The 15,111-nt window shown below is 43.5% G+C and overlaps 1 protein-coding gene across 1 annotated transcript; it reads right to left on the reverse strand.

Moving 5' to 3' along the window:
* Window positions 1-811: 811 nt before the first annotated feature.
* vgll3 (vestigial-like family member 3) lies at window positions 812-13,467 on the reverse strand. Its single transcript, XM_078408748.1, has 4 exons — window positions 13,351-13,467; window positions 11,399-11,639; window positions 7,711-8,163; window positions 812-1,087 (listed from the first exon to the last, which is right to left on the reverse strand). Exons 1-4 carry the CDS (start codon window positions 13,465-13,467, stop codon window positions 1,044-1,046), a joined length of 855 nt encoding a protein of 284 aa, XP_078264874.1. The 3' UTR covers window positions 812-1,043.
* Window positions 13,468-15,111: the final 1,644 nt, after the last annotated feature.

Here is a 15,111-nt window from a genome sequence, read left to right on the forward strand (position 1 = left end):
TGCTATTGGGAGTAGTTTTCTTCTTCGGAAAATGTTTTCATGACAAAAGTAATTCACTTGTACAGATACATTTGTCAACAAGTAATTAATGGAAAAGAAAGTTAGATCTAGGATGAAACATTTTATATTTGTTGGAAATAAGTCACATTTATCAAGATTTTCTTTAACCATTTCAAAAGAAAGATTTTTGCGGAATCTTAATGAAAAATCTTTCGCACCCCAACAATGTAAATCGCCGTCCTCTTTTATCTTTGATTATTTTAAATCCAGAGAGATACTCTCCCAGCCCCCTCCCAAAACTCTTCCTTTTTTTTTTACAAGAAGTTCACAGAAAAACGAAACTGCAAATGCTCAAAAAAATCTTGCCCATTGAGCACGTTCGTATGGCAGACAAAAGGAAATGAAAAGACTTTACACCTGTTTTCTTAGGACATAATAAAAGTGCCATTGCAGTCCACAAATGGTTAACTATATTTAAATAAATACGAAAAAATGCAGATATCCCTGGTAGTGTCATATTACAATTTTTAACAATCACTGTTTTAGAAATTTATTTTTAAAATCCAACACTTCACATACTTCTTAAACCACAAAAATAAAAGGTTTTCTTTTCAGTTGTGCCTAATACTATATTCCACCCAGTGCTTCACCCTCAGAAAATGTACAATGCAAATCTTCACTCTGCTTGTGTTAATGATCCTCTAGAAACATCAAATACTTCGAAACCCATTGTTGGCCACTGAAAATATATAGTTCTGTTTTCTTGCTGCAGTAATACTTGTTGATGTACACTTTTTTTAAAATTTCCTCTTTTAAAAAATGGCAGTTTGTTCAGAATAGAATCTCCTTTGTTTTCCATTATAACAATTCTTCTGAAGATAATTGTTCCAGAACAAGTCTGTCTGACACCCAATTTTATTCCACCAGATTGCAGGGTGCATTTTTCATTAGCCGGAGAAAGAACCACCATACAAAAGTTTAGTACCAAGATGATGTAGAGACATTTAACTTAAAAGGTTGTGGAATAAAGGTTTAAACTTGATTTAGAACCAAGTGGGCTCCTTGCTTTTCTCTTGATGTAGGAGTCCTAACAAAAGGATGGAAATATATAAAGAATAACTTTGAAATATAAGTTTCCAATTTAATAACAATAACCTTATAATCATCAACATTCATTTTGGAACAAATAAAAAGAAGTAAAATATTTGAAACTCTTCTCAAACTGATGCCTAAAATGAAAAGCTTTACTCATTCTTGGAATAAGAAAAGGTTGACGAGCAACTTGGATGCTCTTCTGAGGTTAGTGACACATCATTGTCATCCTACTCCCGTGCATCAGAATATTGTGTTTGTACCCATCTATGAGGCTGAGTAACAAAGTCATTGATGACTTAACTACTACTATGTTATTGAATAAACTTTACTCTAAACTGTAATAAAATACTGCAGCATAGAGTCCTATAAAATCCATTAATTTTTTTTATTCATGTATTGCTTAATACTAAATTGAATAATGAAATGAAGACTAACCGGTAACATTAAAAATGAGAAATGAGTTTCTGAACATTTAAATGGGAAAATTAGAATATAAAGGCAAGATAGGACTGATAAAAATGAAGCAAACAGTCTTCTCTGCAGGCATGGCTGCACCAATGGAAAGAGGTACAGTTAACATTTTAGGTTAGAACTGTGAAATAGAGAAAACAAATTTGTTTTCATTAGCGGGAAGATGGAGAAGGATGGGTAAATCAAAGGAAATGATGGTGGGAACAAATGTCTAAACATAGCAGTTATAATAACACTTTGCTCCATTGTGTAATGTGTTGTGAAGTCTGTGGTATATGCTTAGCAGGCAAAGCTATCTGATAGGAAAAGAAAACGTGAACCAAAATTATTCTGTACAGTAGTTAGAAAAGATATTGAGAATTATTGACAAAGGAACTGCTGATGCTGGTCTACAAAAAAGACAACGTGTTGGAGTAACTCAGCAGGTGAGGTAGCATCTTTGGAGGCTGCGTTTCGGGCTGGTTCCCTTCTTCAAACTGATTGTAGTCGGGGGGGGGGGGGGGGAGCTGGAAAAGAGGCTTGGACAGGACAAACCCAGGTAAGTGATAAGTGGATACAAGTGAGGAGAATTTGATTTTGAGATGGTTGGACAAAAGCCAGAGATGTAGAGAATTGCAGCAGCTAGTGTAGGCTTTCAAAACATAATTGGTCAAATGTGCAAGGTTCAGGCTTAATGGCAAATTGAGATGGCCAGAGCTGAGATTTTCCAACATCACACGGAGGAAATATCCTCTGGAATCCTGCACCAAGCTGGACCTGGTGCATGATATGGTCCCTCATTGACATTGATGGGGATTGTAGGGATATACAGTAGAAGGCAAGGGGATAAATAGTTTGCTTTGCTTAGTTTAGAGATACAGCTTGAAACAGACCGTTTGGACCACTGGGTATATGCCAACCATCGATCACCCTTACACTGGTTCTATGTTATCCCACTTTTGCATCTTACTCACTCGGGGCAATTTATAGAAGTCAATTAACCTACAAACCTGCACGTCTTTGGGATGTGGGGGGAATCCAGAGCACACAGAGAAATCCATGTAGTCACAGGAAAAACGTACAAATTCCGAACAGACAGCACCCATACTCTGCATCGAACCTGGGTCTCTGGCGCTCTGAGGAAACAGCTCTACCACTTCAGTTTACTTCAGTTTAATGATTTTACTTCAATATTTTTGTTAACATTGTAAAATATATTTGCTTTAATATTTAAATGTCTCAGAATATGTGGTAGATATAAAGACTATTGAAAATTGCTCATCGGTTTCTTCTGCAGCCAGGGTTTCGCCAACAGTCAAAACTTTCAAAGCAATTTTGTGGGTAGATCTTCTCATGGCACTGCTACTGCAGAGGTCAAACCACTGGAGATCTGGATGCTTTGGAGCAGCAAGAATGTGCTGATCATCCAGACCAAGTCAGTGCTAGTGTGAGGAGACTGTGGTTGGTGATTGCAGGTGTGAGGAATGGGATCTGGTCCACCGGTTCTGAAAATATTCGTAATCCTCAAGTGAATCATTCAGAAACTTCTTATGGCATGTCACTAGGAATTCATTAATACTGCAAAGCTTTGAACTAATTGATTCAAATGACAAAAAAGGGAAAACAAGAGGTGTGATTTAAATGAATTTTCAGAGAGCACTTACTTAGTGGTTTCATTGAAAGCTTGTTAAAAGGGTGCATACTATTATCATGAATGGGAAAGTCAGTTATTACACAAGAAAAATAGGTAGGGTACAAATAAATTCTGGACCTGAAATATGAACTATGTTCCTCTCTCCACAGTTCTGAAAATACCCAATTTGTGTGTGTGCATGTGTGTGTCAGATGCTAGGATTAATGCAATGTGTTTAAAATGGAGAAGAATTGCAAATGCTATTGGCCAGAGTCATTGTTTTGTGGCAGTATTTCATCTTTTTATTTGGACTTGGACATTGGGCTTGAAACTAAAATGTGACAATGATCCAAAACTAGCCATCAAACCTCAACTACTCTAACCATATAAATACTGTGGTTACAAGCGCAGGTCAGAGGTTGTGTAGCCTCCGGTGAGAGATAGCCAACACTTATCCACCACTGTCTACAGGGTACAAGCCAGGAATGCATGTGTGCTGCCTCTGACAGTACTCAACATGTTTAACACTGTCCAATACAAAGCAGCCTGCATGATTAACTCACATCTCTGCACACCAGACTTCCACTCCCTCCACCAACAGGGCATTGTGGTGGCAGGAGGTATTGTTTACAATGTGCACTGGAATTACTTGCATGGGCTTCTCTGACAGCACAAATCCATGACATTTACCAGTAGGAAGGAAGGACAGCAGGCGCATGGTAACCTCTCCAACTCCTGGATAGACACAAAAATCTGGAGTAACTCAGCGGTTCAGGCAGAATCTCTGGAAAAAAAGGAATAGGTGACGTTTTGGGTCGAGACCCTTCTTCAAACTGAGTCGAAACATCACCTATTCCTTTTCTCCAGAGATGCTGCCTGACTGCTGAGTTACTATAGCTTTTTGTGTCTATCTTGAGTTTAAACCAGCATCTGGAGTTCCTCTCTACACATTTTGTATCCTCTCCAACTGCTACACCGTTCTAAGATGTATTTCACTTTATTATTATAATTGCTGGATCAAAAACATAGAACTCCCCTCTCAACTGTATTTTGAAAATACCTTCACCAGAAGAACAACCTGTCCCTAATTGTGTTTGGGAAGAGTGATAAATACTGACATTACCAGGAATATCCACATCCAAAAAAAATAATAGATGAAAATCACTTTGGATAAATTATTACAAAAAGGATATTAAATTGGTGCAGCATAAGCACAATGATATGAATATGGGAAGGTTATAAATGTGATATTGGGGGCTATTTCAGTTCGTCTGGATATCTACTACAGGCTTTTAAAATGCTGAAAATTTTCAGGTTGTATGAATACAAAAATACCCTCGTTGGATAGAAGAAACAAGTGTGCTAGTTTAAAATAAACATTAACAATCAACAGTAAGAAAAAAAACATTTTTATGCATCTAATTGAGAATGATTGTAGCATGGTTTGCGATAAATTTGGATAAACTTGATGGTATGAACAAGGATTGCAAAGAGTCATCAGAGCAATGGGATTAGCAAAGACTGAATACAGATATAATGTGCTGTATAGGTTTTTTTTATGTGCAGCAAATGTCTATGATTCATATTATATCATTGACTGCATCCTATAACATTTTGCTATTCCGTGAAAATATTTAAATAATACCGCCCTTTTGATAATTAGATTCCATGTTTCCGATTTGCTGCAAACATGCGCTGGAGCAAAAACTGAGACAGTCTTTCCAATAAGATATTGAAAAATGCTATAGGAGGTGGTATCCTTCAGATGAGGTTTTAAATCCCACCAGTTTGCTGGTCTCTTCAATAGACACAAAGAGTCCAATATTTCAAAGAACAATGGTATATTATCATGAACAATCTTTCTCCCTTAATCAGTATCACTAAACCATTTCAAGCATGTCGTTAAACTGGATGGGGTGCAAACAAAGATTTGCAAGGATGTTATCAGGGCTGCAGGGTTTGAGTAATATGAAGCTGAATACACTTGGACATTTCTCTGGAGTGTAGGAGGCTGAGGGGTGATCTTCTAAGAGTTTATAAAATAACTAGACTAAGTGGACCCATTGGGCCCATTCCTCGTAGAAGTGGGGGGGACAGGGAAGGGGAGAGGGTGTCGTCACTGAGTGAGCCCTATTACCCCCTCCCCTGACTCCCACCTCCCTCGCTCCCCCACCCCCACTTTCCCCTCCCCACCCCAACTCTCTCCTGCCCCCGACTGTCCCCCTTCCCCCCCACCCCCTCCTCCCCCCTGCCCCCAGCCCCTCCTCCCCCTTCCCCACTCTCCCCGACCTTCTCGTAAAGGGGGGGCAGGGAAGAGGAGAGGGTGTGACTGAGGAACCCACTCTCTCCTCCCCCACCCCCCCTTTCCCCACCAACCCCCTTTCCCCCACTCTCTCTTCCCTCTCCCCTAGCCCCACTCTTACTCTCCCCACCCCGCCTTTCCCCACCATCCCCCTTTGCCTACTCTCTCTTCCCCCCACCACCAACCCCCCTTCCCCCACCCCCGCTGTCCCCTTCCCAGCCCACTCTACCTCCCACCCCCAATCTCTCCTCTCCCCACCCTCCCCCACCAGCCCCCCCTCTCCTCTCCCGCCTCGCCACTCTCTCCTCCCCCCACCCTGACCCCCCTCCTACCCCCACCCTTTCCTCCACCCACTCGCCCCCCATGTCCACTCCCCTCCGCGGAGCCGTTGGTGGCGAAAGCCACTTACCGAGCGTGCAGGGGGGAGGGAGCGCCGGACTACTGGAGAAGGGCAGCGGCGGCTGTGGCCTAGCTGTGCTGGGGTTACTCGCGGCGGTTGTGGGGGAGAGGGGAGAGAGGAGAGAAGCGAGGGGAGAGAGGAGAGGGGAGCCCCTGATTGCGGGCGGGCGGCTCCGCTAACGGCATCCATCTTGTTTGTGCGAGTGAAGAGATAGGCTGTGCGTGCCCTATGGTGACGTCATCCGCACAGCATCCCTTGGAAAAATGTCTTTAGAAATGAGATTTTTTAACTTTAAAATGTCTCAAATGTCGTATATATATATACAAGATCTGCGTTTTAGTAGATGGGAGACAGGGAAGGGGAGAGGGTGTGACTGAGGAGCCCTGGACCCAAAGCCTCTCTTGTATTGGTGTAGCACCCTCCACCCCCACTCAATCCCCCTTATCCCCCCCACTCCTCCCCCCACAGACCCACTCCATTCCCCCTACGCTCCCCCACTTGCACCTATTGTGTTCAGAAATGAAAGTTTTAAACTTTAAAATCTCTCTAACTTTTAAAATATAGGATCAATTTAAATAAAACTTATTTTTAACAGTCGCCAGGAGAGTGGTGATTAAGGTGGCACAAAAATTGTGGCGCTATGGTTTACCGTTTTGGCTGCAGGTCCACATGTCACATGTCTCTCAGAGAGATATACATACATACATACATACATATATATATATATATATATATATATATATACATATATACAAGATCTGAGTTTTAGTAACAGACAGACAGACAGATAGACAGATAGATAGATAGATAGATAGATAGATAGATAGATAGATAGATAGATAGATAGATAGATAGATAGATAGATAGATAGATAGATAGATAGATAGATAGATAGATAGATAGACAGACAGATAGATAGATGTAAGGGCTTAGATAAGATGAATAGCCACGGTCTTATCCCCAGGGGCTAAAGTGTCTAAAACTAGAGGGCACATGTGAAAGGGAAAATGTTTTAAAGGAGAAACATTTTCACACACGGCGTGGTGCGCACATGGGACGAGTTACCAGAGGAAGTGGTACATGCGAGTACAATTAGGACATTTAAGAGATCCTTGGACAGGTACATGAAAAAGGAAAGGGTTGGAGGGATAATGGGGCAGGTGCAGGCAAAAGGGACTGGCTACGTTAGGTAAATTGTGTAACTGCAGATGCTGGTTTAAATCGAAGGTAGACACAAAATGCGGGAGTAACTCAGCGGGACAGGCCGCATCTGTAAATCTGTAAGGTTAGTTAAATTGTTAGGCATAGACGAGTTAGGCCTAAGAGCCTGTTGCCGTGCTGTGCAGCTCTATGAATCCATCTGGTCCTCGAGCACATTGCCGTTTTGATAAACAGAGCTTGTGTAAAATGGATGCTTCGATTCCTTCATAACACCAGTGACTATATTTGTAATGGTGGTGAAGTCATGGGAGTTCTGAGAAACACTCAATAAGTGTGAGTACTTCACATTCTAACATTCCACCCTGACTTCCATGGGTTGTCATCTTTAATTATCTGAAATAACACGACGCAAAACAAAATGAAAACATTAGACACAAAAAAAGCTGGATTAACTCAGCGGGTCAGACAGGATCTCTGGAGAAAAGTCTAAAGAAGGGTCACCTATTCCTTCTCTGTAGAGATGCTGCCTGTCCCGCTGAGTTACTCCAGCCTTTTGTGTCTATCCTTTGGTTTAAACCAGCATCTGCAGTTCCTTCCTACATAAAATGAAAGCATTGTTGATACATTCCTACCACTGTCGAATCTAAAAGATTAAAACAATCTCATCACCTGTGTCAACCCCCTGCACCATGTCCAGGGTCCCATGAAAGGCTCCAGTCCAGGGAGAAGCGGCGGCGGCTGCGGCAGCCTCTGTCTTTGTGATCTCAGCCGGAGCCGCGGCAATGCGGGCTGCTCTCACGGACGGCACCAGCAGCGACCCATACCGAGGGTCTAGGTGCGGATTATGATGGTGGGCGTGTGGGTGGTGCATGTGCGGGTAAACGTCGTGCACCAGTGGGTAGCTGGGACACCACGTCTCGGCATTTGGCGGCGGCGCGCCCGCCTGGTGTAGTCCATGTCCAGGCCACGCCATGGAATCGGGGGCATGAAAGACGCCGCCGGCCGCAGAGGAGAAATCGTGATGGTTGCCACTCAGACAGGGCGGTGCAGGGGGCTGGTAGGTGCTACTCCAGAAGGAAGCAGGGAAGCTGTTCTTCTGATTTGCAGAAACCGTCAATCCTTCTGGGGAAAAAAACAACGTGAAATCGACATTTAATCTACGTTTTGAAGTTTCCTTGTTAAATGCAGAATCATGAACAGGCTCGTCAGAGTGAACGATGTGTCATTTATTACATTGATACAAAGGGAGGTGAATAAACGCATAAATGGTGCTTAAAACCACACATGCATATAATACAAGCCCTAGTAAACATTTCTCGTCTAATGAAAGCTTTTAGAGATATAATGTAGCCAAGAAAACCAACATTGATTAAAAAAAATCTCCATATCCCTTCGTCATCTCTATCAATGTTTCAATAGACAATAGACAATAGGTGCAGGAGTAGGCCATTCGGCCCTTCGAGCCAGCACCGCCATTCAATGTGATCATGGCTGATCATTCTCAATAGGTACCCCGTTCCTGCTTTCTCCCCATACCCCCTGACTCCGCTATCCTTAAGAGCTCTATCTAGCTCTCTCTTGAATGTATTCAGAGAATTGGCCTCCACTGCCCTCTGAGGCAGAGAATTCCACAGATTCACAACTCTCTGACTGAAAAAGTTTTTCCGTATCTCTGTTCTAAATGGCCTACCCCTTATTCTTAAACTGTGGCCCCTGGTTCTAGACTCCCCAACATTGCGAACATGTTTCCTGCCTCTAATGTGTCCAACCCCTTAATAATCTTATACGTTTCGATAAGATCCCCTCTCATCCTTCTAAACTCCAGTGTATACAAGCCTAGTCGCTCCAGTCTTTCAACATATGACAGTCCCGCCATTCCGGGAATTAACCTAGTTTCACGCCACTACTACGAAACGAATTCAGAACCAGCGTGATGGCCATGGAATAACACGTCACATGTTTCATTGGCGGATCTTAGACTGGTCTAAAATCTATAGTAATCGTTATCAAGAACTCTTTAAGACACAAAGTGTCCTGATCCGCTGAGTTATTCCAGCAGTCTATGTCTTATTTTGTAAACCAGCATCTGCAGTTCCTCGTTTCTACATGGTGTAGTCTTGTGCAAAATATGCTTTGTTTCAATGCATATCTTCTATGTTACATTTATTGTCATGCTTTAAACACTTCCAATTGTGGAGATGCATACTACCGATATATGAATCTATCTAGACACTCCGTTTTTATAAAACTCGATCAGCCCATTTTTGCGAGCTGGTTTAGGCAACAAATTCCCTGCAACTAATACAGAGACAATCTGTGGTTAAAATAATGTTCAATTAATTGTGTAAATCTGAAGTTAGACGCAAAAAGCTGGAGTAACTCAGCGGGACAGACAGCATATCTGGAGAAAATGAATGGGTGACGTTTCGGGTCGAGACCCTTCTTCAGACTAGTTAGGGAAAGGGGAAACGAGAGATGATGTGGAGAGATAAAGAACGATGAATGAAAGATATGCAAATAAATAACGATGATAGAAGGAAACAGGCCACTGTTAGCTGATTGTTGGGTGAAAACGAGACGCTGGTCCGACGGCGGGGAATGAGAGAGAGAGAGAGAGAGAGAGAGAGAGGGAGAGAATGCCGGGGTTGCTTTTGAAGTTAGAGAAATCAATATTCATACCACTGGGCTGTAAGTTGTCCAAGCGAAATATAAGATGCTGTTCCTCCAATTTGCGTTTAGCCTCACTCTGACAATGGAGGAGACCTAGGACAGAAAGGTCAGCGTGGGAATGGGAATGAGAATGAAAGTGTTTCGCAGCCGGGAGATCAGGTTAGCTCAGGGGGACTGGGCGAAGGTGTTTAGCGAAACGATTGTCCAGTCTACGTTTGCTCTCGCCGATCTACAAGAGTCCACACCTTGAACAACGGATACAATCGATGCGGTTGAAGGAGGCGCAAGTGAACCTCTGCCTAACCCGAAAGGACTGTTGGGGGCCCTGGACAGAGTAGAGAGAGGAGGTATAGGGACAGGTGTTGCATCTACTGCGGTTGCAGGTGAAGGTACCTGGGGAGGTGGTGGTTTGGGGTGGGAAGGGATGAGTTAACCAGGGAGTTGCGGAGGGAACGGTCTCTGCAAAAGGCGGAAAGGGGTGGAGATGGGAAGATGTGACTAGTGGCGGATTTCCGTTGGAGGTGGCGAAAATGTTGGAGGATTATTTGTTGTATGCGACGGCTGATGGGGAGGACTTGGGAGATTCTGTCTCCGTTGCGACTAGGGGGACGGTTATGTATAAATGCCATCGCCTCGAAGTTCTAAGAAAGTAAACAGAACGGGTCCATTCGCTGAGTGTTAACAGAAAGATAAGGGACATCCTGGGTAAGAAGCATCACATAAAAAGACCCTTTTCAGATTTGCAGAGTTTAGTTACAGTCAGAAAAAAACCCTTTGCAAATGTAAATTCTACACCATACTAGAAATGACTAAAACATTTTTTGTCGAAAGAAAAACAAACACATTCTCTTTCCAGAAATACCACCAGAACTATGTATCAGAAGGAATTGCAGATGCTGGTGTAAACCGAAGATACAAAAAGCTGGACTAACTCAGCGGGACAGGCAGCGTCTCTGGAGAGAAGGAATGGGTGACGTTTCGGACCGAGACCCTTCTTCAGACTGGTTAGGGATAAGGGATATAGACAGTGATGTGGAGAGATAAAGAACAACGAATGAAAGATGCAAAAAAAGTAACGATGATAAAAGAAAAAGGCCATTGTAAGCTGTTTGTAGGGTGAAAATGAGAAACTAGTGCGACGGGTGGGGGAGGGATAGAGAGAGAGGGAATGCCGGGGCTACCTGAAGTGAGATAAATCAATATTCACACCACTGGGCTGTACCACCAGAACTAATTACATTTTTGGCTATCTGCCTCTCTTATTGGAAACGTGAAGCTGATCTTTCTAAATATTAGTGGAATTGACGAAATGACAATTCGCTCACTTTGTCGCTGTTTTCTACATGAAGTTGGTTGTGAAATGATGGTCGGTAAAACTAAATGTTATGACTACCAACGCGACTAGAAATCAGTTGAATGACATACTCGAATATTGCACCCGAAGTAATGTTAAATAGATGGCCAGTCTGAAGAAGTGTCTCGACCCGAAACGTCACCCGTTCCTTCTCTCCAGAGATGCTGCCTGTCCCACTGAGTTACTTCAGCATTTTGTGTCTACCTAAATGTTAAGTAGATTTCGAGCGGTGAGTATTCCAGAATGGTCTACTTTTATTTTTAAACGGCAAAACGTCTTTGGGGAAATATTCGCCAAATGTTCGTTGGATTCGAGGTTTTCCCGTTCCCCTACCTTTCCACAAGTTGCTGGATGAAGCGCGGGTCTTTGAGCTCGGGCTGTCCGCGTTGAAGTGGCTCAGGGCTCTGTTGAAATGTTCATCCACCACGGCGCCCACGTCTCCCTGGACGTATGTGAGCAGGATGCATCTGGAACTGATGTACTCTGCCTCGGGAGCCTGCTCCTTCTCGCTCTCTTTGCCTTGCGAGTTACTCTCCGTGGACTCCTGCATCTTACTGTACAGAGCTAACTTCTGCTGCGGGGACACAGAAACCAAAGGCAGTTCAGGGTTAGGGTTCCTGCTTCAACGCCAGCAAAATCTCGCCACGAAACTTCTATCTAAAGTTCCCCTGGCCTACTTGCTTCAGGAACAAGTTACAGGCGTTAACCCCCTCTTCCCCCAACAAACAAAAAACTGACATTCAATTATTGGATATACATGACAGAACACTCCTTGCAGTAAATAATCGTTATCATTTACAAGGAGATGCTTCAAATTATAGTATGAACCTGCCATAGATTTGGAGTAATTGAGATACAGGAAGAACCGCAAAGGCGGTTAAATCAGTATTCAAAGCATTTTCGGTGATCTGTTTTAGTGGAACTAAATGCTGGGTGGCATTATGACTGTAATTTTATACATCGGATGGTAAAAATGATTTGGATCTTTATTTAATGGAAATGTACTTGAGCCCTATATCATCAAATAACCCGGTTCTGATAATGCAAGTGTTCAAGAAAAGCCTTCAGCTCGGCATTGCGTGTGCACCGAGTCATTTCACGAGGGGAGAAATAGCGTGTTGGGTTCATTTAAAATAAAACTGGAAACCGCCCAGAGCTTTGATTTTCAATGCTGGTTATGGTTTCTAGAATATCATTTCCCATAATATCCAATATCATTGCCTTTAAAACGTGTCGCTTTCCCACGGGTCGTCACTGTAGTCCAGTGTGTCTGCTGCCAGAACTATTCACATCTTGAATAAGTTTAACGTGGCATTATGTACAGTGAAGTGATAATGTTATTCGCACTGCTCTGCTATTTTAAACAGCACCAGTTCCGTGTTATCCTTGTTACATTATTGATGTGGGCTATCCCATTCAGTTACTTGCTCAATCGCTTACTTTTTGACACTGTGTTACTGTGTTGATTTCAACGGATACGGTTGGTGATTGATTTTCATACTTGTTTCCCCGTTGCGATTCAGTGACCATTCAAAATGACTGCTGCGATTATCACTGTTATCATAGTTGTAATTTAACGATGCCATTTCGAATCTACTTGAATTGTGACTTTGCATCGCGTTGTTAATGAATTTGCCAAATTCATTAATTTATTTGACATTTCTTAAGATTCTGCATTTGGTCATGACTTCAACATCTGCAGTTCCTTGTGTCTCCTCTTTATGTTGCCTTTTAATCAATTTCTCTAAACAACACCGGTTGCGCCGCAATAATATATTTAAAACAAAACAATAACTATTTTAGAATGGACGTTTCGATACATTAAATCCAGCGGGGGTTTCATCCTGATACATTTACATGGAAGGAGATAAGTTGCAGTTTTTTCCCCCCAGTCGGGAATAATATATACATGAATCAGACTTGTCCCCCCCTCTCCTCTTCTGAGTATGTTTTTGGTCTCGGGACTGAAACTTTTGAAGAACACACCCTCCGACCGCGGACTGCTATGCAGGGAATTTCAGCGCAAGCTTGTCAGACATATCAAAGAGATCGCGTCATGTGTTGTCAAACGGGATGAATAAACCACAGCGGAATGTGACAGCTGACTTGTAGCCAGTTTACAAGGCAGCTGCTAACTCGCCTCTCCCTTTCTCTCTCTCTCTCCCCCCCCCCCCCCCCCCCACTCTCTCTCTCTCCCGCACCACCACCCCCCTCCCCCCTCTTCTCCCTTCGGCCAGCTCGTCCCAACCCGTCCACTGTCAGGGATAGCCTGGCAGCTCTCTTACCTGCTGAGAGTGATGGTGGTGGTGATAATACGCGGCGGTGTAGGCGGCTGCGGCTGCTGACGGTAGATACTGGTGCGCTCCATAAGACTTATGATACATAACATCCAGACAACTCATGACCGACCTGGTCACTCGGATTGAACAAATGCAGCTTAAAACTCAATCGATCCTCGACCCACGCATCCTGGCTTTTTATAAGTGCGCTCTGGAGACTGGGGACACAGAGAGAGAGTGAGAGAGAGGTGCGACGTATTAGCATAAAGACAACACGAGTACCCTCCGCCTGTCGGCTGCCGGGACTCGGTAACGTTTGGAGCTGATTGATCGGAGCATCAGCAACTCCGCCTGCACAGTCTGGGGTCACTCCTCATTGGGCAAAGCACCGTCTTTAATCATCAGTTTCATTGGACAAAATATCCACAGACGCCTCCCATTCGCAACATTGAACAGTTTCAGCTTCACCTTGAGGCGTGCGTTGCTTTATTATTTTTTATCATTACCACAAACACGCCGTGGATCTGTCACCCATAGTTGCAATACAGTATAAGATTTTTTTCTGTAAACCAGCATCTGCAGTTCCATGTTTCTATGTTCTAACATTATGCTGTGATGTATCCCTTTGTTAACTCACGCACGCCTATTTAACGGAGCATCTCAGAGATTTCGATGCATGGCTTTACTTTCAGGGGCTAGGTATCCGAATCGATGCACGGTGGGTGACCTGAACGGGTTCAAACGAGCAGGCTTCAGGGTTATAAACATACTGGCGAGGGAACTCAGCGGGTCGGAGGGGGAAATGAACAGACCGATGGTGCGATGTGTCTCAGGTTGCTCAGGTCCGGAGGTCGGAGTTCCCCCGGTTGCTTCGTATCACGTTGGGAACAATGCCATTCCAACTCTTTCCAAACCAGCCCACTTTGAATGGTAAAGCACAACGTGCCAGAGTAACTCTGAATCCTTCCGGAGATGCTGCCTGACCCGCTGAGTTACTCCAGCAAGTTAAAGATGTAGCAATGTGCACTCGCATGGGTCCAAGCCATGCCTACGGTTTTTTTTTGTCGATTATATTGAACAGTCCTTGTGCCAAAGGTCGACTGGCGACTTCCCCCAGCTCTCTTCCAGCTTTCCCCTCCCTACTACAATCAGTCTGGAGAACGGTCCTGACCCGGAATGTCACCTATCCATGTTCCCCAGAGATGCTGCCTGATCCACTGAGTTAATTCAGCACTCGCCCCATTGTTATAATACTCCAACACTTGTGTTTTGGTCAAGATTCCAGTATCTGCAGCTCATTGTGTCTCAGCTTTGGATAGTATGTGCGTATAGCTGTGCTTAAAATGTGAAAAATAAGTTGACACTTTCCAGTGCACCAACACCTTATTTGGTTAACCTGTTTCTTGACTTTTTTAAGCAGAGCATGATTTGGCTGACTTCAATGGGGCCATAATTCTGCCTTCGGGTACATAAAAGCAGGCTCACATAAGACTGTGTCTGATTCTGGTAAGGATCATCCAAAACCCCTTTATTTTCCATTCTAATATATCCATGGTGAGGACTCTGCTTCCAACCCATAAATGAAACATGGACCCAGCTCAACACATCACAATGACCACTGGATTTCATGTCCTGCTGGTTTCATTACAGCTTAACCTTATCAATTGCACCAAAGTGGCAACTCAAAGCTTCACTTGGTTAAAGGCCATTGTTTCCTGCTTGACTTTCTCCCGATCATCTCTTCCAGACCTTTTCCTTTCCCTAAAG

The sequence above is a fragment of the Rhinoraja longicauda genome, chromosome 12 (assembly GCF_053455715.1).
Source record: "Rhinoraja longicauda isolate Sanriku21f chromosome 12, sRhiLon1.1, whole genome shotgun sequence".
Lineage (NCBI taxonomy): Eukaryota > Metazoa > Chordata > Chondrichthyes > Rajiformes > Arhynchobatidae > Rhinoraja > Rhinoraja longicauda.